A 25318-nucleotide genomic window follows, 5' to 3' on the forward strand; every position below is an offset into this window, starting at 1 on the left:
ATCTTGGAGTTATCCTTTCATCAGTGTAGTCCTTTGATATCAGAGATTTCTGTAGGTTCTGGTATTTGCAAGTTCCCTTCTACCTGGAACTGCTAGCTCACTGTCCAAAGAATTCATCTATAAAAAGATAATACTTTAATAGGAAAACTGCACATTTGCCCACAGGCCTTTAATCACTTTGAGAAGTATCTAAAATACAGCAAATATTTATTATTCCAGAAATCCTAACATATTGTGGTAAAGAAATTGATATATGTGTGTATAAGGCCCAAATGAAATAATTGACATCAGGAAGAATAAAGTACTGAAGGACCGTGGGGAAGGAGTGACATTTGTCTCAGTGGGTCCTTGAGGGCGGCTTCAAAGAAGAGGTGCCATTTTGAACTGGAGTTTGAAAGACGAGTGGGATATTGGTACTTGGGTAAGGAGATGGGGGTCACAGAGAGCGTTCTAGACTGAAAGAAGAACATGAGAAAAGATACAGAGGCTTGAAAGTATTAGGACTATTTCTGTAGAAGTGAGAAATGTGACTAGAAATCTAGGAAAATGGGAATCTTGCTTCCCCATTATGGAATTCCTCTGTTTGCCCCCTCTACCCTCATTTCACCCTGTTACTGTGCTTTGTTTTTGTTCACTTGGGATGATTCCTATCTAGATACTTGGAGGGGAATAACTTTCCAGTGCATATTAATGGGATTATCAGCAATAAAATATTTATATGACTATGAATCAAATTTTCAAATGCATTACTGAATAATATCTTGGAATGGGTGGTTGGGGAATGTTTTTCAGGTTGAAAATATCCTCTTGCATGACCGAGGCCACTACGTCCTGTGTGACTTTGGAAGCGCCACCAACAAATTTCAGAATCCACAAACTGAGGGAGTCAATGCAGTAGAAGATGAGATTAAGAAGTAAGCGTATCCTGCTTTCTTGGAGTCTTGTCCATGGCCAGATCAGCAACTGTACTTTCAGCTTATGGGTGAGAGGGTCAGGGTGGGAAGACCATGGTGCTAGTCACGGTGCCCTTGTCTCAGAGCATCATGTCGACAGTTGAATTGTTTGATTTCAGGTGGAGGATGTGGAAGGGGTCCACAAGTGTTGATCAGTAGAGCAAAAGGAAGGAATCATACAGCACTTAAGCAATGGTCCAGTGATCACTGTACATAGATATTTTGACTTACGTCACATGGCCCTTAAAAAGCTGAATGGTGCACAAACTGTAGAGGGACTGTGATGTTTTTAAGAGGAGTCACAACAACTGTGACATTATCAGTCCGTTGGATCTGTTTTTCCCTGAATCCTACATTGCTGTGTACTCCTTGTTCATAAGGAGCTCACCAGTCTAGTGGAATTAATGGTAAGTAGGGCTGTGAAGTCTCTACAGATACTGAATCCCTGACTTCGATGAGAAGAAGCTTCTTTAGATTTCTGGCTCCAGTAAGAAGCTGAGACATTTTCCCCTCCTGTCCAGAGTGTTAGATTTTCCACAGGCAACAACACTCACCAGTACTACTAATAAACCAGCAGTCTGTTACGCACACCTCTATCCTGATGCTCGGTCTCCTTTCCTGCACCACCCCTGGCAGCCAAGCTGGGGCGGGAAGACTTCTGGTCCATGGCGCTGCTGGACAGCTAAACCATGGTGCCCCCTGGGCTTTAGAGACTGGAGCAGCGTAGGTCACGGGCTTGGTGACATCAAGACACTCACTTTGAAGCTGAGCTTATGCTATGTTTACCTGAGCCAGAGATAAGAGGAAAACTGTTGTTTCATCCACCTTCCAGCGGCAGAGACCAGCCACCTCCCACCCCTGCCAGGCCCCACTTTCTGCCCTTCTCCAGTGTCTCTGCCGGCGTTGCCTATCTGAGTTGAGCCACATTGAAGGGAATTACTGTTTTTAAAAACAAATCAGAAAATACAGTATAAATATACAATCAGACAACAAGGATGTGCAGGAGAAGATTTTATCATTGGAGGACCCAAGAAAAGTCGCTTTTAGTGTTTATTGAAGTGCCTCAGTGTCTGGGTCTCCATGTGCCCTCAGACAGAAGGACTGCTTCTAGAGGGCCACGGGTGTGTACCAAGGACAGCTTTTCATTTTATCTGCACTAATATTTCATAATCTCTTCTGCAGATTGCTCCCAGGGAACTAGACTCTTTTAATTTAATATATATGTATTTAAAAAGTATTTCTGCTACCCCTGGTTTTTAATTGTAGCATTGACATATTTAACAAAAAACAAATCTCTTGATTGTAGATACACAACGCTGTCCTATCGAGCACCAGAAATGGTCAACCTGTACAGTGGCAAAATCATCACTACGAAGGCAGACATTTGGGTAGGTGTCAACTAACCTATCCGCACCTCAGATACCAGCAGTCTTGACCGTAAATTCCCAAGTCTAATGCAGACAGTGCCATTGTGAGAGTGGTCTCTGTACCATGTCACTGTCTCCCTAACCCTCAGGGTTATTCTTCACTCCAGGTGACCAGCCACTGCCTCATGAAGCATGTCAAAAGAAATGACTTTAGAGTTCTGTGAAAATCATTCAGGTGACCTGCCCAATATTTAGGTGGTTTTCATATATGCGTTACCAGTTCTTAAGAGCAAGCTAGCTGAAATGCTTGTTCCTTATTGGAGCACAATTTGGTAATGATGGCAGAAATAATGTATGTCAGCAGCTAAATAGTGGTGTTGCGTTCTAAATTCAAATTTCTAATAGGTTAATAGTACAGAGTTTTTATATCTGCTCGTAAGTGTGGATGATGCCAATATCTCTCAGTTATGGTAAATAAACCACTCGTAGCAATCTGCTTTATTTTTTTAGGCTCTTGGATGTTTGTTGTATAAATTATGCTACTTCACTTTGCCATTTGGAGAGAGTCAGGTGGCAATTTGTGATGGAAACTTCACAATTCCCGATAACTCCCGATATTCCCAAGACATGCACTGCCTAATTAGTAAGTATTTGAAGTTTCTAGTTCCATATTTTTATTCTTATCTCCAGGAACAAATTGGGGGACAGAGGGACTGGATTGCAGGAGTGATGGGTTGGATGCAAAGATAAGTCAGCCGGTAATGGTTGGTCACCCACAGACGATATAACAGTCTCTAGTTAGAGTCCTAGGTCTTTTTGCTAGAAATCTAAGCTCTTTTGCACTTGAGCAGAAATCCTAACTGTGCTTTGAGCAGTACAGTGCTGCTCTGTTCTCTTGCAGTCAGTATGAAAGAGTCCAGCTGACTCCTATCAAGTGATAAGAAATTCATCTTTGCAAAACTGGAAGCAACTCAAATTGAAATGATTGCCATGCGTTGGCTGGAGTGAATACATAATTAAGACTGTATAACTCTGTGGAACAAGGTTTTTTCTCTCTTTAGGTTGATCACTGGATTTTAATAACAAGCATTTAAACTCAGTGCTTGGTTTCAAATGTTTTTTAAGATTCCCCACTCTTCTGCATCATCCTAGCAAGCATATGTACCAGTTCATCAACCAGATGGTAGAACGAGTAATCTTTGCACAAGCCCTTGTACTAAAATGTGAAAGAGATATTTTATCATTTTTTTCACATTGGTCAGGGGATTTAGCATCGAAATTTTAACCATTATGGGTTTATAAGTCCTGGGATAGTTTGGGTCCCAGTTTGGGTCCTGGGGTTGCATTTGAAAAAAATAGAAGCAGATATGGGTAGAGCATCTGACATTTGTTGAGGGCTTACTCATATCTTACTTAATTCTTAAAATCTTATATAGTAAATATAATTATCCCCATTATACAAGTGAGGAAGCCGAAGCTGAGAAAATATGGGTCACTTACAGTAACGTAGTTACAGCTTTTAGATGACCACCCAGTCCCACTGGGCCAATTTTGTAAATCCACTTCTTCTTCTGTTTAGGAGCCAAAAAGTGGGGGGAGGGGTATTTAAAGAGACAGAGTATGGCATTTAATGGTTGCTGGATTGTTTTCAGAGGTAAAGCAGTAGCGTAGTCCCTCCTTATCCACGGACTTGCTTCTGTGATTTTAGTTACCTACACTTCACCGCAGTGGGAAGCAGATGATCCTACTTCTGATGTATGGTCAGAAGGTCAATAGTAGGCTAACGTTATGTCACCATGCCTGTGTCATTCCCCCACGACATCTCACCACATAGGCATTTTATGCTTTCACATCATCACAGAAGGGTGAGTACAGTATAATGAGTTGTTTTGAGAGAGAGAGACCACATTCACATAACTTTTATTGTGGCATATTGTCATAATTGCTCTATTTTATTATTCATTATTGGTAGCTAATCTCATACCATACCTAATTTATAAATTGAGCTTTATCATAAGAATGTATGCATAGGAGAAAACAGAGTATATATCGGAGTCAGTACTATCTGCGGTTTCAGGCTTCTACGGGGGATCTCAGTGTGTGTCCCCCCGGATAAGAAGGGACAACTGTACATCTGTTCTAGAACTCAGCTACATAAGTGAGATTGGCAAGATATATAGGAAATGGCCAAATCTGGTGCCAGAATGGTAGGAGTTTTTGGTAATCCATTTTCTTTTTAACATTTGTACAGCAAATTCATATTAGGAAAAACAACTCTTTACAAATGTCTGTAACAGTGACATCTTTCCCAAACTCTGACCTATTTCTTTACAAATTACTTGAAGATTCCAGAGTCACCCTGAAGTCACAGGTCTAAAATTAAATGTATTATCCTTGCCCAATTACTGCCAATACACAGTTCACCTCTTTTTTTCAGTTTCTATTCGTGGTGTCACCATTCAAGCCGAGATCGTGGAAATTTAAGGTTTTCTTTGGATCTGGCTCGCAAGAGAGAGTACAGTCAGGCATTTTCTAAGCAGTGCTTTGGAGTCTGTCCTGTCTCCATCACATTCTCTCTGTTCTCATCACTGTCACCGTAGTGTATACACACTGGGCCAGTGCGTGCCTGTAGGGGTGGAGTGGCCACCAGCCTCTCTCCTCCTTCAGTCAGTCCAGCCCCGCCTCACCGTGAGATCAGTCTTACACAGCGCCCCCATCAGTCCCCATAGTAAACGTCCTGGTTTGCCCATGGTCCCACGTAGGGCCCAAGTATTTAGCATGGCGTTTAAGACCCTTCATACTCTGGTTCCACCCCACCCACCCAGCCTTATTTCCCTGTGTTCTCTGACAAGGAAATCTCTGTTCTGTCCTTCTGGCACCTGCATTTTCTCACAACGGGGCCTTCCCTTGCCTTTCTCCCAAGTGCATTTTTGCCCAGACTGTTCCCTCACCAAGAATATCTTTTTCTTCTCTTTCCCCTGACTGACTAAATTCTTTCCTGCCTTCAAGGACCAGCCCAAACCCTGCTTCTTCTTTTTTATAATTTATTTATTTCTTAGAGAAAAGAGAGTACATGAGCTAGGGGGGTGGGGTTGGGCAGAGGGAGTGGGAGAGAAAATCTCAAGCAGAGCCCTGGCTGAGCGAGGATCCGGACATGGGGGCTCGATCTCACAGCCCTGAGATCATGACCTGAGGCGAAATCCAGAGTCGGACTCTCAACCGGCTGAGCCACCCAGGTGCCCCCAAACCCTCCTTCTTCTGCAAGGACTTCGCAAGACTGCAGCCTCGTCAGTCTTTCCTCCAGTTGGTGTTCAGACCGTTCATTTGGTTCCTTAAACAGTAACGCCTTGCCTTGTTTGTATGTGTGCAGGTGTATGTTTGTGTGTCTTCACTAAAATGCTTTTCCTGGGGATTTTTCCAGCTTCAGAAAGGGCAGAAGCTTAAAGGATCTGGAAATAAACAAGTGTTCTATAGATTATGTAAAAGTAGAGATGTATTTATTATTGTATAATTTCTCTTAGAATGGAAACCAGCTAATATTTCCAACAAAGGAATAATAAGTCAGTTCTTAAAATTTGAGTTTTGAGGGGTACTTGGCTGGCTCAGTTGGTGGACATGTGCCTCTTGATCCTCAAGGTCTTGAGTTCTAGCCCCACATTGGGGGTAGAGATTATTAAAAAAGAAAGAAAGAAAAAGGGGGGGAGGGAGGGAGGGGAAAAAATAAGTTTTGATTATAAGTATCAAGGATAATCGTTTGTTTAGCAAGATAAGGAGGCCAGAAGCCTGTAACTTCTAGGTACCAGAATATGAATGTGGTAACTTTAAATTTTTTTCCTTTTTTTTCAAAGATTTTATTTATTAATTTGACAGAGAGAGACAGCCAGCGAGAGAGGGAACACAAGCAGGGGGAGTGGAGAGGAAGAAGCAGGCTCCTAGTGTAGGAGCCTGATGCGGGGCTCGATCCCTTAACGCTGGGATCACGCCCTGAGCTGAAGGCAGACGCTTTACGACTGCGCCACCAGGCGCCCCGAACGTGGTAACTTTAATGAGAGCTTGCTTGAGTCCCTGTTGTACAAGCCACAGAATGTGAACTCCAAGTATCTTTGTTACAGTTCAGAAACTTTGTTACTTTCTTGTGCATATTAAAAAATTTAGGGAAGTTAGAGCTTCCATTTCTGAGAGGGGAGGAAAAGAGCTAATGTACACTGTTTGACTTTTATGAGAAATGAAAAAAAATCATTTGGTAACAGAGAAATTAATGTTTTCTAGCTAATGTAATAAGTATTAGGGTATTATTAAATATGTTCACATACGTTTGTCTTAGGATATATGTTGGAACCAGACCCTGATAAAAGGCCGGATATTTACCAGGTGTCCTACTTCTCATTTAAACTACTCAAGAAAGAATGCCCAATTCCTAATGTACAGGTATGTGAAAGGTGCTTTTTAGGGGGAGTAAACATTATCAGATTGTCATTTAAAATTCCTGGGGTGTGAACCAGCTATTTAATGAATATAGATGTCCCTTGTTTTGTGTGGTAGGGGGCATTCAAGCAGAGCTAACTATGAAGCAATTACTATAAAGAGAATCCAATTTTCCCATAGAATTTAATTATTAAACTAGGCAATTATACACACACACACACACACACACACACACACACAATCCCTAGGGATTGAGTTGAGCACTTTGGGTGAAAATTAACCAAACTACTATCTTGTTAACTTCCACAGTTCACTAAGAGCCCTGTGCCTGTTGTATTTACCTAGTGTTGGTAAAGCAGGCCTCTGAACTTGCCCCCGTACGGACTGGAACATAAGCCCCTTGTCCCTTTTCTCTTTTATTGCATCAGAGCTTTCTTGATTCTGCTTCTACTCTCCGCCATCTATAACTCACACTCCTTTCCCTCTACCCTCCTCACACACATCAGGCCATAGGAATGTTTTCTATTTTAGTAATCCTAAGCTCTGCACTCAACAGTTTTCAGAATACAGTGCTTGCAACCCCCCTTTTTATAGTCTTAGCATATTTTTCATGTGTGAACCAGTTCCCTTGAATATTTTACTAATGGATGCCATAATAAATAAGCTCTAATCTGAAATTGTCTTCCAGTTTTCCCAATAATGAACTTTTGATGTCACTGTTGGAACTTGAGGGTACTGATAAATAACACTGCTCTTTCACTCCTATATCCGAATCAGATGTGGGAATCATTCAGATGGAACTCAGAATATTGGCTGTATTACTAATCAGATTGAGTCAGAGAACGTAGCTTGACCAGTCAGGCTCCCTAACATTAGATCCACGTGACTGAGCAGGGAGCACCTGATTCTGCAGAGACAGGCTCTCACTTAAAGGAGGGAGGGCACGGGTGAGCCAGGCGAGCTCACTTTTTTCTCCCAGTCCTATCAGTCAAATAAGTTACGCTTCTCCCTTGGGAGAGGAATGCATGGAGAGAGGAAGAGAAGCAAGGAGAGATATCCTAGCAGAAGTTCTCCCCACATGGAAACATGGAGGAAATGGGAGGTGCCTCCTAAAAGCCTAAATATTTACTATTACTAGTATTCCATTTGTCAGCTTTCCAGATTAAAATGAGGAATCTTGTACAGGAACCTAACATGACTATGTTTTTCTTTCGCTGCCCCACTTTCCCATTCATAAAGTTAAATAACCTAAAATATAATTGGAAGCATTCAGATTGGTAACTAGTTTTTAAAAAGTCAGCTTCACAAGTCTCAAGCCATTTGGTACTCACTCAGCAGTGCTAAGCAGTGGTCTTGTGGCTGGGAGCAGGAGTGCTCTCTCTGGAGCCGGTGTCAGGTGGCCCGTGCAGAATCTAGGTGGGAGGAGTTCTGCTGGCCTCATGGGTCGAGGGGTGCCTCACACACTGGGAGAGGTCCCAGGACTGCAACAAAATGGTTCGTGGCTGTGGTTTTCTCCCAGTGTTCAAGATAGAACAGAGAATGAGTTCTGGCTGGGCATGCTGCTAGTCAGCGCTGACTTCTGTGAGGTCGCTGATAGCTTAAATAGTAATACAGGCTACAGCCATCTCTTTCCCATTCCATTCTTAACACCACCTCTAAGCTGTGTGGTAGGAAGAGAGGGTCCAGAAGGTTGGGAGTGTGGGGGGAGGAGCACACCAGACGCAGGCTCCTCTGTCCTCTTCTCTGATACGCTGCCTCCCTGAGAGGGGCTGAGACGGGTGGGATCTACCTTTGGTTGACTTCCCTTCCCTCTAGTAGACATCGGGGCTTGGCAGCTCCTCCTGGAGATCCCGACATGTATTTCTATCGGCCCAGCCATGCTGGTATTCTCTTACAAAGAAATCTGCAATGTCCCTTTTTTGGTTTCTTTTCAATTCTATAGAACTCTCCCATTCCTGCAAAGCTTCCTGAGCCAGTGAAAGCCAGTGAGGCAGCTGCAAAAAAGACCCAGCCAAAGGCCAGGTAAGAACTGCCCGAGTGCACAGGCCCCGCACCAGCTGCCACGGTGGCAGGGCAGGGTGCCTGGTGATTGTCATGCTCCCGTGGCCAGAGGCTGCGCAGAGCAGGAGAGCAAGCTCTCTTCCGGGGAGTGCAAGGAGAAATATAATGGAACACAGCGATCTACATCTGAAAGAGAATGAAGAACTCCTCAGCTGTTTCTCTTGCTTGGGGAGAAGTACGGGGGCATTCAGAGATGAGGCAACAGCCAGTGTTAAATAGTGCTAAAAAGAATGTCCTACACAGGTGCCCTGGTCTTCACGTAGCCTGGTTCACCACCCTGGTCCTTCACCCCCCTTACCTTCTTACTTTCTGTGGCCCTGACCACATCAAGAGAGTGCTGGTCAAGGCATGGACTCCGTGAACGGCAAAAGAGCTGTGGGTCTTAGCTAATCACAGTCCATGTAACCTGGGGTCTTCCAAGAAGCAGATGCCAAGAGAGGATTGAAGAAGCTAGGATTTTATTTGACCATGAGAGAAAATAGGGAGGCAGCCAGGGAAGCTGGAAGAACCATCAAAAGACGAGGTAACTTGAACCCAGAGAGAGGAAGGAAGAGTGGGTGGAAGTGACCTAAAGCTGCCACACAATTTGAGGAAGGTTCAGCAAAGGTGTCAGGGAACCCTGAAGCCAGAGTCAGCTACCAGAGGAGCCCCTATGTCCCGGGAACAGGCCTACTTTAATATCCCTGTGGCTGGGGTAAAAGGCCGGGAGAGCCTGTGAGAAGCATGGCCCCGGAGCGAGCATGGCAGTGGATTTCAGGAGCACAGCAGCCGGGGTACAAGGTGTTTGCACCCCTTGCGAGCTGCAGGTCTGCCGGGCACAGCCTCGTGGCCGCCGTGCTTCCAAATGGCAAATTCTGAGGGTAGTCGAAGAGATGTTTATACCTCTTTTTTCTACCATGTTCCCATGGCAAGGAGACATTAGCCACAAACTATCAACGAAGTACTCTAGATGGGAATATGTGAATTTTAATAGAACGATAAAATAATTTCTACATTTTAAAACATTCTTAAATGTTTATGGAATAAATGTAAATGCTGATGTGGCTTCAAAAGTAAGGAGACTTTCGTTTCTCACAAACTTAGCAAACCACATTCATGTTGTTACTTTGTGGTTTGTTCTTACCTAAGTCTGCCATGCTTGCCTCTGGAAATTGCTTTTGAGGCTGATTTAATTAGCTGAGTATTTGGGGTTTTGGCCATATTACTCTAGGCCCAAATATAGGAGGTACCGAGGCTAAACAAGGATCCATTCCCACAAAGCCCCTGCATTTATAACAGTGACGATAACTGGCACCATTCTGAGTGGTGCTGTGTTGTGTCAAATGAAGAGAATCGTACCTGTGCCATAAGGCAATAGTGAACATCGGTGACTGTGAAACTGTTCTATAAACTGTAGAGTGCCCATGCTGTTAGTTTGTATGGCTCCATAATGCTGCGAGAATACACAGACCTTGCAGCCAAGAGATTTGGGCCTAAGGTGTACTGTCTGTAATTTACAGTGATTTCATTCGCATTACCATATTTGCTCCCCAGTCCTAAGAGGTAAGTTTTTCTTTCTAACTCCGTTTTTAAAGTAATCACTCTTCATTGAGGCATCATGTATTCCAGATACCATAGGAGGTTCTTTATATAAACAAGATGTCTTTATTTTCCTTGAAATAAATCTATGAGCCATTGTTGTTCTCGTTTTACAGAGGAGGAGACAGACTCAAAATTGTAAGTGGCCCAAGGTAATCAATCAATATGTGGTACAAAAAAACCAGTGATTCCAGCATCCATACGCTATTCTGTACATTAAATGATTTGCCCACAAACACATAGAAGTGACAACTTAGAGCCAGATCTCCTGGCTTCAAAGTCTGTATTTTTTCACAGCATATTGAAGTCTATATGAACTAACATTTTGAGCACTTTACAGTTTATAAAAATGGTTTCACAGTCATTGATGCATTTGATGTTCGCATCTGCTTCGTGATGTATTATTTTCTCCATTTCATACAGAAAGAACCCAAAGCTCTAAGACAAGGTAAAATGACATACCTATTATCACACAGTTAGTGAGGAACCCAAGCTCAAATATAGTTTTCTCTGACTCCAAATTCCTTTATCCCTAAGATGTTACCCTTAAGAGAAGTCCATCCGGGGGCGCCTGGGTAGCTCAGTTGATTGAGCGTCCAACTCTTGATTTCAGCTCAGGTCATGATCTCAGGGTTGTGGGATCGAGCCCTGAGTTGGGCTCCGTGCTCAGTGCAGAGTCTGCTTGAGATTCTTTCTCTCTGCCCCTCTTTCTACTCATGCACTCTCTCTCTCTCTCAAATAAAAAAAAAATCTTTAAAAAAAAAAAGAGAGAGAGGGAGAGAGAGAAATCCATCCAGTGTGGAGATTCTTAGCATTTGGTTTCTATAGACATCTGTTCAACTTTCTCACCATTGGCTATATTTTTCTTACACCTTTCTCTTTTTCTCCAGCATTTGTCCTGTTTTCCTTCCTACCTTCCTTCCCCAGGTTATAGCCTCCCCAAATATGATAGCTTTGATATTATAAGTTTTCTACCCCACACAACAGCATCCCTCTAGAAGGATTCCAGAGGAAAGTCTCAGGGTCCACAGTGAACATTCCTTGGAAATATATCATGGGGAAGGCACATGGAGGCAATGCCAGACATATTTTGGAAATAGTCACAAAGCTTGTTTATTATTTTGGCCATAATTTCAGTCATACTCCCTAATGTGTGTTTTCAAAAGACCACTACTCTGGTCTGAGTTAGGTGGCAGCCAGCTGCCTGGACTGCTCTAAATGAACGGAAGTTATCACAAGGAATGAGTAGACCACCCAGCAGTCCTCCCTATATTAATGTGGATTCGATTTGGCAGTTCTGCCCCACACCCAGGCTTCTTCAAGCTTATCACTCTACCTTCCCTACGATTGTAGCCATGACCTCACGGACCTTATTCCAGGCAACAGACGAATGAATAGCCAAAGAGAAAGCGAGACAAATGGCATACCCTAGCTATTTCTTAAGGCTTCTGGAAACTGCCGTATAACAGTCTGCCTTCCCATGTAAGGCTAGAACTTAGACACATAGCCACACCTGATTATAAGAGAGGCTGGACAATGTGATTTTTTACTCTGGGTGAAATCCAGCTAAATTTTTTAATTAGAATATATTTTACATATAACATTGTATAAATTTAAGGTGTATAATAGTTAAAAATTTTATTACCCTGAGAAGAAAGGGAACATATGTATTGGAGGAGATGGATCCCTGTCATATTCCCCAAATCCTTTATCTTGAATTCTTTACTTATTCCTTCTAGTTGCCTTCTTGGATTCACTCATTTACGTGCTTTTTTTTATTGTAGAGAGACCATTTTGACAACTAGTTCTAACCAAGTTTGAGTTCCCTCTACATTGAAAAACACCTGTTTCAAACCCCTTTCCATCATCACCTAAAGTGTATTCTGGGAAATTCTTGGAAGTATTAGGTGGAAGGGTCCCAAGGTCAGGTAAGCTAGAGAAACGTTGCGTTCTCTGTAGGGCTCTCTTCAAAGTTCTCCATGCACATTCACACGTGAAAAGTTCTGGAAAGAAATATGCTCGATGTGTTTTGATTAGTTTGTTAAAACTTCTTTCCCACCAACCCTTTTATCGTAACATCTAGTAACACATAACATCCTGTGGAATACCCTTTGACAAATGTCGATTAAGCAGATCTGGAAGGTTTGGATGAGCGTGGAGGGGAAAGCCAACCCATCAAGTACTCTGAAGACTATCTGTCTACCCCCTCCCACTCTCCCACACGTTAATGTGAATCTGTGTTTTTCCCCCTTCCTTTTCTAGACTGACAGATCCCATTCCCACAACAGAGACTTCAATTGCACCCCGTCAGAGGCCTAAGGCTGGGCAGACTCAGCCCAACCCAGGAATCCTTCCTATCCAGCCAGCCCTGACACCTCGAAAGAGGGCCACGGTTCAGCCCCCACCGCAGGCTGCAGGTCAGTAACTCAGTTGGTTTGAAATTTGGTACACCTCTTTGTTATCCCGGACATTAACAGAAGTCTCGGGAAGCCTACTTTTGCTTCAGGAATGGAACCCAGAGGTACATAAGGAATAATGGTTTGCCTTGAAGAACAGGAGGTGAGCGCGCATTGAAATTACATGGCATGTGGCTGGCAAAAGGGAAGTCCTCTCACTGGATTCTGTGGGGGACCTCCAAGACCACTGAAACCTGATATCTCTATTTTTTCTAGTCTTGGCCCTGATTTTGTGCCTTGGTCCATTCATCCCATGCCTTCCTTTTTATTTCATATTCTTCTCTTGGCCTTTAAAGAAACAAGACTGTTCTCTTTTTGACACCAAGGCATTGTTTCTTTAATACTCTGTCTTCTTAAGTATCTGTTACCGCTCAGTTTTTTGTTATTCTGGTTCTAATGAGATGACTGAGTTTAGAGGACCCAAATTATCAAGTAACTGAACTTAGTCATCACTTCCCCTACCAGGAAGCTGCTTTTAGTGAATTTGGTGGTCATCTACTTATCGCCAGGCATCTAGACTGGAGGTCGTGTAACTTACATGTAAAACATCAAAGAATGCTTTTGTCCTGAAGTTTAAGTGCAAAGATTATATTTGAATACAGTAGCATCAAAGGCCAGTTGAATATGGAGATACTCAGGTGCTGACTAGAGGAGTAATTGACTAAATGGGATGGTGAATAAGGGAAGACTTTCTGAAGGAGACAAGCATTGAACCTTGTTACTGAACCTTGTTTTGAAAAATAAGTAGCACATAGTTTAGCAAGAAGAAGATGCAAAGACAGAAGCACACAGCTCTTGGGATTATCTGTCCATTTATCACCCCCTCTTTATTTCTTTGGCAAGAGAAAGCAGGCCATTTTTGTTTGGAAGAGTTTTGAACCCTTATATGAAGTTTATTCTCATTACAGGATCCAGCAATCAGCCCGGCCTTTTAGCCAGTGTTCCCCAACCAAAAACCCAGCCCCAACCCAGCCAGCCTCTACCACAGTCTCAGCCCAAGCAGCCACAGGCTCCACCCACCCCACAGCAGACACCGCCCACTCCAGCCCAGGCTCTGCCCACTCCAGCCCAGGCCACACCCCAGCACCAGCAGCAACTCTTCCTTAAGCAGCAGCCACAGCAGCAGCAGCAGCAACCTCCCCAGCAACAGCAGCCAGCTCCCCAGCAGCCCGCGGGCACGTTTTACCAGCAGCAGCAGCAGCAGCAGCAGCAACAGACCCAGGCTCAACAGGTAAAGTGTTCAGTCTGACCCTTGCTTGGTGTATCTGGGGCAGTGATGCGGAAAGGTCCTGTGGGTACAGGTATCCTCCTTGAGAAGCCCTGGGAAGACAGGGAGCCATTAGACATTGCATCATTGCTTCTCCCGGAACTAAAGACTAGAAAGCATTGAATAGTGGACCCGTCGCTGGGCCGCTCACACCCCTTTCTTGGGCCACGGGGACTTCTTCACCTAATGGAGGAAGCTCGGCAAAAGAGGTGTTTTTAGGGACTTTTTTTCTCTTCTCTCTCTTTTTTTCTAACACAATTGTACCATTACCATACTAAAAATAATTTCTTCTTATTATAAAATATCCAGTAATGTTTAACTCTTCCTGATGTCTCATAATTTCAGTTGGCTTGTTCGAATCAGGTTCCAAATAAGGCCCACATGTTATATTTAGTTGTGAATCTTTTTTCTTCCATTACCTTTTTATATTTTTTTCTACATTTTTTACTATAAACGTATTCATTTTATAATGATTGACATATCTTTTAAGTCCCCTTTTATTCATAGTGCCCTCTCCCTCTTTCTTTTCCCTTCACCATTTAATTTTTTGAAGAAACTGGGTCACTTGTCCTGTAGAATTTTCCACCTTCTGGATTTGGCTGATTGCATCCCTGCGGTCATTTAATATGTTCTTCCATCCCCTGTGTAAACTGGTCATTTTTGAGGCTTGCTCAAAATTCGATTCAGTTGGATAGTTCTTTGTTCTTCTGGTCGCATCACTCAGGAGGCTTATAAAGTCTAATGAGACTTTATATCTTCTTAAGGCTTATCAATATTAGGATCAGTCGGTGAGTTTGGTGTTGCTGTCTGATCCATTCATTCAGTGTCCCTGATCAGTTTAGCAGCAACTGCTGATCATTTCCTAAGTCCATTCACTCATTAGGGATGGCAAGATGGTGATAGTCTAGCCTTCCCTCTTTACTTAGGGGCTGGAATTTTTCTGTGAAGAATTTTTCTTAACTATTTGATGACCCTGAGTACTGTTTACACAGAAAAGGCAGAAAAAAACGCTTGATTCTTTGCCTGTGTTTACCAGTTTTCAGAATGGGTTTTTTCCTAGTGTCATCTAAAGGTGAACAGAGGTTTTTGATTTGTTTTGTTTTAGTATCGTCATGAATTCAGGGATCTTTATAATGTGTCCAGACATTGCCGTTTTTGAAATTTTATTTTGATGCCTAAATTGCCCCAGCTTTGGCCAGCGGAAGTCTCTTCAGACTGGCTCCTAGGTCTTTGGTGGTGACCCAGCCATCTTTAATGCTTTCCTTGCTATTTATTGTAACAGGCCATTCCAGGCTCACTCTGCCCTTGACCTGGATACAGCCATTTCTCTGAAGGAGCTCCATTTCCTTTTAAAAATGGTATTTAGAGACCGCAGTTTGGTGCTAAGGATACTCACTTGCTAATGGGTCAGTTATTGTATTTAGGCCTTTTCAGTGGATACTTGGGAAATGTATTTTGTTTGTTTTGTTTTGTTAATGGAATATGCACTATGAATCTAAATTTATATTCTTAATTCAGAATTGTAATTATAGTATTTTTGCTTAACTCCTTGGATTTTATATTTGAATTTTTCTAATCTGAAAATCTTGATTCCTAATAACATTAATAAACATTAACATAATCATTTAATTGCTTTATAATTTCAAGATAATAGTGCCAACACGAGTACTGGAAACAGTGTAAGATTTCTTTGCCCTTTTCGTTCTTAGAAGGTTTTGCTCATTCTTTTCTGGAGAGTTTGGCTATCCATTTGAAACACAGGTTTATTTGTTTCATTTTGCTTTTGATTTACAGTTACTGCCAACTTTTGGGTTAATTTTGTTTTATGAAAATATAAAACATTTACAGAGCTTCAAAGTTAAATCTGCAGAATTCTGCCCCTCCATCCCATAATATAGAGGGAGCCCTCATTCCTGTTTACAACTCGAGAGGATTCCCTTTTAAGGATACATAGCATGGTTTATTCAGTCAGTGTCCCCTGTTGATAAACATTTGGTCATTTCCAGCGTTTTGCAGTTATAAATAGGCAGCTATTTATTGACATCTGCTTCTTTGCTAACCCTTCAAACTTTGCCACAGGAGGCAAACAGTATCCCCTCAGTTACCTCTACAACTAAGTAACAGTGTTTGGGATGTTCAAAGACAAGATCTTGACCTTTGTTAATCAGTAGGCCCTTGTTTGACGTGTGTGTGTGTGTGTGTGTGTGTGTGTGTGTGTGTGTGTGTCTGTGTGTGTGTGTTTAGCAGTGCAGAGTAGACAGACAGATAAAAGGAATCCCTATCCGTAGACAGTTTATAAGAAAATATAACTTGAAAGAATTGGTTACCAATACAAGATAAAATATCAGTAAGTGTGGTAGAGTGTACTGAACATTTTGAATGTTTAAAGGTGGGACAGCTAATAAGAGAGAGATGTAGGGAAGTAATTTTCAGAAGGGCTTGAATGGACTCTTTATAGCTGGCTTAGCATTTAGGTTATTTTCAGTGTCATTACTGCTTCATCCTGTTCATGGAGCGAAGCATTTTAATCTTCGCTGCTTCCAAATCCCTTTACAAGAGGGATTACTTCTGTGATTGGGAGATCGTTTATTAGCTTCTGTTACCCTCCAGCATGGGAAGTCACAAGGTGCATGGTCAGATGGATGCCCTCAGGCTTGCCATAGAAGCCCACCCGGAAGCCAGGACGGGGTGCAGGAGGCAGCCCAGCGCAGGGGGTGCAGCCTGGCGGTGTCACGTGCTGTCAGGTTTCTTTTAATGCCCCGAGGGTCCTCCCTTGCCTTTGGCTTCAGACTGGGCTTGCTTATTCCTGAGACATTTGTCTTTTGTGGAATACTGTTCTGAGACAGGCTTTCTTCCCCTCCTCCTTTTTGCCACTTCTCCGGCTCAGTTTCAGGCAGTACACCCAGCAGCCCCGCAACCAGCCATCTCCCAGTTCCCGGTGGTGTCGCAAGGAACCTCTCAGCAGCAGCTGATACAGAACTACTACCAGCAACAGCAGCAGCAGCAGCAGCAGCAGCAGCAGCAGCTGGCCACGAGCTTGCACCAACAGCAGCTGCTGACTCAGCAGGCCGCCTTGCAGCAGAAGACCGCCGCGGCCCCGGCACAGCAGCCACAGGCGCCGCCCGCTGCAGCCCCGCAGACGCCCGGGGCCCAGGAGCCGGCGGTAAGAGCTGGCCAGGCTCGGCCAGGGCTCCGCGAGGGCTCGGCCAGGGCTCGGAGCGCCAGAGCAGGAGAGCGTGCGGTGAGGGCTGCCCAGAGCCCGGGCGGGGCTCCTGCATTCGGGCGAGGCTGCTTCCCCAGGCTTGTGGTTAAAATATTTGATTTTTTTTTCTTGTTATGCCTGAGGTCAAGATGAGGTATTCTGTAAAAGGTAGAGTTTAAAAAAAAAACGATTCTAGGCTACTGATGAAGATGAGTGTTCTTTTTTATCACTCTAAAATTAGAGTGGCAGAAAGAGCTGCTCACTATCTCCGTGCCAGTGTTGAGCAGTCAAGGACCTAGGTAGGGTTAGAGTGAATCCCTTTCCCTTCAAGGGCCAGTTTGACCTTTGTGGCCTTTCCAGTCTCTGGAGGTTTACGTGGATTCCCGCCTTTACTCTGAGTCCTGATAGGGTTTTATTTATTCTTGGTCTTGGACAACATTACCTCATTTAAATCTACCATGTAGCGGCCTTGAGGGCCTTCCTTGCTGGGACCATTTACTGTGACCCAGTCCTCCAGGCACCAGAGCAGCTGAGTACTGGTTGAGCCGTCCTGTGCGTTTAGAAATTGGGCATCCACATACTGGCTGACGAGAGCGTCAGAACCTCTCATTCCTCTCCTGATTGAGCCTTATAGCTTCAGCATCCTCAGGCACATTGTGTTTGGCCTGTATTAAGTGCTCTTAATTCTGTACTCGCATATTTCTGAGTGATAGTGAAGAAAGTATTATGGTGATAGAAAGACATTTTACATATCTGGCCCATAGAGCATCGCAGCTACTCTCTTATTCCCAGGGAAGTCCAACTACTAGACGAATGAAGGAAAGGTAAGAAACTATCTTTCTGAGAATTGATTTCTAATAGAGTCTTGTCGCCCATCTTAAATCAGAAAACCATCCCTTCGAAAGGAAGCAGTGCCGTAAATAGATGGTCTTCTTTGAGCCTCAGCTAAGCGTGTGTTCAGTGTCTTTACACCTTCGTTTCTGAAACAACTCAGTCTCCCCGCAGGCGTGTGGTAGACAGCTACTCTCTGTATTTTTAACACGGACGAAGGTTCCTCTTGTTAACGGAGTTTTTAAAAAAATTATATGATATAGGTAGTTGAGATCATAATTATCTAGCTTAGTCCCTGCGTTTACTGGAATTGGAAACTAGGCCCAGGCTAGAAAGGGATTACCCAAGACACACAGACTAATAGCAGCAGAGCTGGGGAAAGAACCAAAGAATCCTCATCTGTATTCGAGGATAATAATAACAAATGCTCATCCAGGGAGATGAAATGATCAATAACCATTGACTACATTTCTTACAAGGTTTGCCTTTGCTGTCCCTCTCTCGGGAATGAATTATAAACCTTCTCCATGCTCCTTGGCTGAAAACATATTTTGAGCACTTTGCTCCAGGGTAGTTCTTTGAGGGGATGGAAAAGAAACAGGAGCAGAACTTGCTTCAGCCAGGAGCCAGAGAGCTTCCCAAATTTTACCCATCTCTTTGTCTGGTGACCCTTGGCAGGACTTACCTAGACAAACAAGTGAGTGAATGTAAAGAATACCCTGCAGCCATCTTAAAGCAATAATCTACAAAAGGAAAATGGCAGTATGCCGTAGATGTTTATTATAGCCTTATTAGTAACAGCCAGAAGAATCAAAGTAACCTAATTGTTCAAGAATCCAACTGTGTAGCCATTAAATGGTTATAGAGTGTACAACAATGTGAAACACTCATGAGGTAATGTTGAAATTATGGGAAAAGTATGTACTTGGAAAGGAACTTAAATATAAGATACCAAAAAGATAAAAACAGTTGTATTAGGATAGTGGAATGGAAGTCTGGGTGGTCCCCCCCCGCTTTGTGTAATTCTTGCATTCCTGAATCTGACTATAGTCCTTTTATAATTATATATTTTGTTCTTTAAAACAGTCTCTAGCAAGACCGACATCTGAGTCTACTTTGATTCTCCTTCCACTGTGGTTTGTCTGTCCCCCCCTTCCCCTTCCTAATCCCATCTTTGGAGGAGACATGATGGTGAAGCGAGGGACTTGGAGTCTGTGCTCTCTAAGGTCCCTTTTGACTCTCATATTCTTAGATTTGAAATGGAAATAAAACTGCCTGACGTGGTCATGGGGAGTAGCCGAACGGATTGGAGCGGTTTTGTAGTAGTAGATTGCTGTGATGGGGTGAGGTGTCCTCGTGATGGAAGTGTCTGTCAGTACGCTGCATATGGGGATAGGTTAAGAGGAAGGGGAAAATGTTCTCTAAGTAGTCTGGACTCTTCAAAATAAAGGGACTCAACAGTGAAGTGTACCCTTCTCAAAGCAATGAATGTCTAAACTCCAAGAAATAAGCTAATCTATTCTGTCTGTAAAGCCATGGTGGTACTGGCTCTCTCTGTGGGTCCTGGCTCTGGGTTGGCTGTTGCAGGTACAGCCCTGGGCTCCTGAAGGAAGTTGTGGAGCTGGAGCTCTGGTCTTCCCAGGCATCCCTCAGAGATGCCTCAGCTGCTTTACCCTCTGACCTTACCCTGACTGATGTTAGAGCCTTGTATCATTCGTTCCGTTGGTGAGTGGTTGTGTACTCATACGTGCACATAACTTGCCTCAGTAAAATTCAGCATCTGTGTCAATACAGGGACAGAAAATCTCAGGCTGGCAGCGTCCTGACCCAAGTAGCTGGCCCCTCTGGTCTCCTTTCTCTCTCAGGACCTACCTTCAAAGGCACCGAATGTGAGAGCCGAGCTACAGCGTGGAGGGACGTCTTAGTCTGAAATGAGACACTGGAGGGAAGGGCTAGGCCTTTAATATTGTGAACCATTTTGTTTCTGAACTGACAGAATTAAAGCATGAGGTAGCCTTCTTAATACTATTTTTGTTCATCTTTCTGACATAGCGCTTTGTAGGTTGTGACTGATGCTTGAAGTCTAACCATGTGGCCACAAGGATGTTCCTACCTATTTGTTTTTCTGTGGTGACAGTTTGTTCTGCCTTCTGAAAATGGCCCAAATCTCAAGAGCCTTGTGTTAGTAGATCGATTATCATCAAGGGCTTTTCAGATTTTTTTCTTATTTCTTGTTCTGTTCTCTGCCTGGTTCTTCAGTGCCACTTCCAAACAGAAGGTGGGAACAAGTTAATCCCACTGCCCCGATGCTGTACATTTTCCCAGGGGAGCCACAGAAATAGAATCTCGCAGACCCATCTTACCAGTGAATTAAAGAGCCTTAATAACAAAACAAAAGAAAAAGAAAAGCACTACCATTTATGAATCACAGTGGAATCCTAATTTATTCCTAACCAGTAGTCCGAGCTATGTCAGAGTCAGGGGTCTCTTAGCAGAAATTTTTCAGCTCAGATGTGTTTAGCGAGAGGTGTGCCTTCATCGGCTTCTGACTGTGGTGGTGGATTGCTTAAAGCGCGCCGGAGGGATTCTCAGTGAGTTCCTACGTGACCCCGGAAGCAGAAAGCGGTCCTGTAGGATACAGTCTTGATTTTGGAGTTAGCAGTAGCTTCTACAATCTTGCGCTCTGGGCTGTACTATGCATGGTTGCTCTGTGTATCATTGCTGGTGAAGTCTGAAGCTTATGTGTAAGCATCAGATAAATACCATACCATCAGTCCCGACGTTATGGCTCACATCGTCAAAAACTGTTTTTTTCCTTTCTGGGTGTTACTGGTAAATTCAGCCACTTGAGTCCCATGTTAGCTCTCATGTGGCATTTTTTATTATGCTTGTCTATTTGTTTTTCCTTTCCCTTCTTTTTGGAACACTTGCCTTTTTTTTTTCCTAGCAAATTCAAGCCCCAGTAAGACAACAGCCAAAGGTTCAAACAACCCCACCTCCTGCCGTCCAGGGGCAGAAACTTGGATCTCTCACTCCTCCGTCATCCCCCAAGACCCAACGTGCTGGGCACAGGCGGATTCTCAGTGACGTAACCCACAGCGCAGTCTTTGGGGTCCCTGCCAGCAAATCAACCCAGCTGCTCCAGGCAGCTGCAGCTGAGGCCAGCCTCAATAAGTCCAAGTATGTGGTGCTTCCCCTTTCTCTTTTTCACTTTTGTGGGCCAGGGCTGCTGTGGGCCACTGCTGTGTAGTTCTCTGCATCTGTATAGAGATGTGCGTGGGTATATATATAAAGGTACGTGTGTGTCTGTGTTTACTAAGAAACTGAATTTGCCTGTGGTACATAGACCATACTGATTTTAAGAAATAATGCCATACTTGCTTTCCTGTTTCCATTCTCTCACCCATTTCATGTTCCACAGGGTATTTTTTAAAATCTTAGTCTGACCAGCTCTCTCTCTGTAATGAAAATCTTTCATTGGCTCCCTGTTGCCAGTGGGACAATATCTGAACTCATTGGTTAACAGACCAAAGGCTGTTGTATCGCGTTGGTGGACTTGTCATTCTCCGTCTTTGTGGGCACTCTGTTCGTCCTCCGCCCTCTCCCCGAACTGCCGCTCTCCTCCTTGTCCACCTGGGAAATGCTTATTTATTCATCAAAATCCATGTCAGAGGTTACCTTTTCTTTGACCTCTTGGGTGTCATATATAAATTTGTCTGAACCTTTTGGGAGATTTATCACATTATATTATCATTATTTATTTGTGTATCCGGCTGAACTAGCCTGCAAATTCCTCCGAGACAAAGACCATGTCTTTTTTTTTTTTTTTAAAGATTTTTATTTATTTATTTGAAAGAGAGTGTGAGAGAGAGAGAGAGAGAGAGCACAAGCAGGGGGAGCAGCAAGCAGAGGGAGAAGCAGGCTCCCCTGCTGAGCAGGGAGCCCGACGTGGGGCTCGATCCCAGGACCCTGAGATCATGACCTGCACCAAAGGCAGTCGCTTAACTGACTGAGGCACCCAGACGTCCCAACAAGGACCATGTCTTAACCATTGTAAATCCAATGACCATCTCTGTGCCTGAAATAAAGTAGATTGCGTTGAGTGTTTGCTAGGTAAATGCAATTCAAGACCCTCAGCTTTCTTGGAACCATGGATTCTATAAAGTTAAAAATCTTTAAGTTGTTAGTTAAATGCAAAGGGCATCAAGAGAGACTTTAGAAGAAAATTAGGCAATGATACCTAGAAACACAAGATAATGATAGCTGTCTTTATTTCTCCTTAACTGTGATGGTGACCACTCATGGTGGCCCTTCATTCTATGTGTGCTAGATCCTGACAGATGGGAGGCAGCCTGAAGAGGCATCAGTCCTAGCCACTCTGGGGTCAGTCATTGTGGATGTTATGGTGGGCGCCATAGGAGGCACAAGCCTAAGAACGGTTTGCTTTGGGTTTCTGGATTGAGAGGACTTGCAGATGAGACCAAAAATCTAAGCAAGAGATTAAAGAAGTAGTGGGAGATAATGGATTGTGAAGGAAAGGGTGACATTTATTTCACACAGTGATAAAAGTATCTGTGGAAACTGTACAATTGCCGTGGAAAGCCCTTTTAGAAAACCACTGCGGAAAATAATGGTTTGACTCAGAAAACAATTTGATCTCAAAATAAAGAGAAAGCAGATTGACCCTTTTTCAACTTTTTTCATTTCGTGGGGGTGGGAACCTACCTAGGTCTGCAACCACCACTCCATCAGGCTCTCCTCGGACCTCCCAGCAAAACGTTTCTAATGCTTCAGAAGGTTCTACGTGGAATCCCTTCGATGATGACAATTTCTCCAAACTCACAGCTGAGGAACTGCTGAACAAGGACTTTGCCAAGCTGGGGGAAGGTGAGCGATTGGTGTCCTTCTGTGATTCGTAAACCCTAACTCTAGAGGGGCATGCGTGTGAAAATGTAGGGTTTTGTCTTTCCTTCCCTCAAAGGCTTGACTTGAAGTTTGAGTGCAAATTGCTTTGATGTCAGAGCACGGACATCTTTTTGTCCGCCAGAACTCCTAGCCTGTTGGGGGCGGTGGCAAGGAGAGTGGGACAGTTTTAGGGAAGATTTGGTAGCATAGATCAGGATGATACTGTCAAGCATGGTCATTCCTTGGAGGCGTGTGATGGTTTTCTTATCCTTTGTGTGTTTATTGTCCCAGAAAGTTGTAACTGCTTACCCAGGAGAGAGTGTGCCCTCACATGAACTTTGAATCTTGGACTATGGTCTGAGTTCTGTAGTACTGTTGACCGACTGTGGAGAGGTGATCAAATAAATAGAAGGTACCATTTCTACTCTCAAAAACCCACAGTCTAGGAGCGCCTTTGTGGCTTGGTTGGTTAAGCATCCAACTCTTGATCTCAGCTCAGGTCTTGATCTCAGAGTCATGAGTTCAAGCCCCGCACTGGACTCCACACTGGGTGTAGAGCCTACTTAAAACAAAACAAAAAAACCCACAGTCTGTTTTGGAAAGGTGGGACTCATACACACAGACCCTCATGCACACTTTGGAAAACAACAGCACGCCCTGGGAAAATTCTTCAAAAAGAGTACCTCGGCGTTAGACAAGAGCACGGGGTAAAGGAATGATCAGAACCGAGTGAATGATAAGAACTTTAACCATGTCTTTTAACTTTACTCTAACTTTTGTTAATCTCTTTTAACTTTAACTATTATTTTATAGATACGTTTTAAAAATTTATATTGCTTTCTTATTCTTTTAAGCAAAAAATAGGGTATAGGATTTAACTCTGACAGACCACTAACTCATTGTCAAATTATTTCATTGTTAGGTATGCCAGTTGTTGTTCTAGAATAAACAGAATACCTTCGTGGTCTATTGAAGGCTCTAATACTTTAGCACTTGATTAAGAGACTCCCAAGTTTTAAAATTCTTGTGTCTATTTTTCATAATTTCTCGTCTCTCTTCTGTCACATTAAACTGCTGCCATTGTGTCTGTCCCTCGTCGCGTCTCACCGCTGCCGCTTCCCCCACGCCCCCTTCTCATGTGCTCTCCTGAACTGTTTCCAATGTGGGAAACACATTGCCAAACTCAGGAGAATTATATAAAAACAAATAGATTCAAAGTAAGGACTGGAGGCATTCTGCCTGAGTAACGTGCTTGAGCTTTTGGGCTCTAGCACCAGCCATCTCTTTTGTTGGTTATTTATTTATTTATTTATTTATTTGAAAAAGTTTTTAACTGTGATAAATATACAGGGGCGCCTGGGTAGCTTAGTGGGTTAAGCGTCTGTCTTATGCTCAGGTCATGATCCCAGAGTCCTGGGATCGAGCCCCATGTTGGGCTCTCTGCTCAGCGGGGAGCCTGCTTCTCCGTCTCCCTCTGCACCCCCCCTGCTCATTCTCTCTCTCTCTGGTGCGTGCCCTCTGTCTCTCTCAAATAAATGAATAAAATCTTTTTAAAAACTGTGGTAAATAAATATAACACAAACATGAACTTCCTAACCGTTGTCGAGCGTACAGTTCAGTAGTGTTAACTACACACACGTCGCTGTGCACCCAGTCTCCAGAGCTCCTTCCATCTTGCAAAACCGATGTGCTTTGATTCTTACAACTTCTTTTTCTCAGCTGTTGTCCCAGTTATTGCAGTGATTAGACAAGGACCCCTGTGAGTGGCTGAGGTGTTGCCATAAGGCAGTAAAAGGAGTCAAGTCTAGCGGTCGGTTCAGAAGGTGCCCTCCACCTGCTGCGTGTGTGTGTGCATCGTGGGATTCTGCTGGAATCAGCTGAGTGGTGTTTTGTCCCTCTAGGCAAACATCCTGAGAAGCTTGGAGGCTCCGCTGAGAGTTTGATCCCAGGCTTTCAACCAACTCAAGGTGATGCTTTTGCCACTCCTTCGTTTTCCTCTGGAACCGGTTAGTATGGCAGATGCCTGAAGCACAGGGCTTACAGTTGTTTCCTCCACAGTTTCCGCTCCACAGATAACTCTGGCAACACCAGTGAGCCCCAGATCTTGGTGCTGACGTATATTTTCTTTCATTCAGAAGATTTCCAATATAAAAGATAGGGAAAAAGAAATATCTAGAATCATTCTGAATTAAAATGACAGAATGATGTGTCAGTAATATACAGAATTTGTTCTCTCTAGTTCACACACATACTTTAAGTAAATATTTCTAAAT

At 43.5% G+C, this 25318-nt stretch overlaps 1 protein-coding gene across 34 annotated transcripts in view; it reads left to right on the top strand.

The window, feature by feature from the left end:
- Nucleotides 1-25318, top strand: part of AAK1 (AP2 associated kinase 1) — a 163319-nt gene that overhangs the window by 102971 nt on the left and 35030 nt on the right. For 24 of the 34 annotated variants that reach the window (XM_040623349.1, XM_040623353.1, XM_040623354.1 and 21 more), the window contains exons 6-16: nucleotides 793-914; nucleotides 2260-2341; nucleotides 2831-2963; nucleotides 6645-6748; nucleotides 8688-8767; nucleotides 12647-12801; nucleotides 13749-14071; nucleotides 16995-17270; nucleotides 21088-21320; nucleotides 22852-23027; nucleotides 24947-25051. In XM_040623349.1, the coding sequence (XP_040479283.1) occupies nucleotides 793-914; nucleotides 2260-2341; nucleotides 2831-2963; nucleotides 6645-6748; nucleotides 8688-8767; nucleotides 12647-12801; nucleotides 13749-14071; nucleotides 16995-17270; nucleotides 21088-21320; nucleotides 22852-23027; nucleotides 24947-25051 (1789 nt within the window). Of the gene's footprint in view, nucleotides 1-792; nucleotides 915-2259; nucleotides 2342-2830; nucleotides 2964-6644; nucleotides 6749-8687; nucleotides 8768-12646; nucleotides 12802-13748; nucleotides 14072-16994; nucleotides 17271-21087; nucleotides 21321-22851; nucleotides 23028-24946; nucleotides 25052-25103; nucleotide 25318 lie in introns of those variants that run through there. The other 10 variants (XM_040623351.1, XM_040623356.1, XM_040623364.1 and 7 more) reach the window with 4 other exon arrangements.

This window comes from Ursus maritimus, unplaced genomic scaffold (genome assembly GCF_017311325.1).
Source record: "Ursus maritimus isolate PB19 unplaced genomic scaffold, ASM1731132v1 scaffold_6, whole genome shotgun sequence".
Lineage (NCBI taxonomy): Eukaryota > Metazoa > Chordata > Mammalia > Carnivora > Ursidae > Ursus > Ursus maritimus.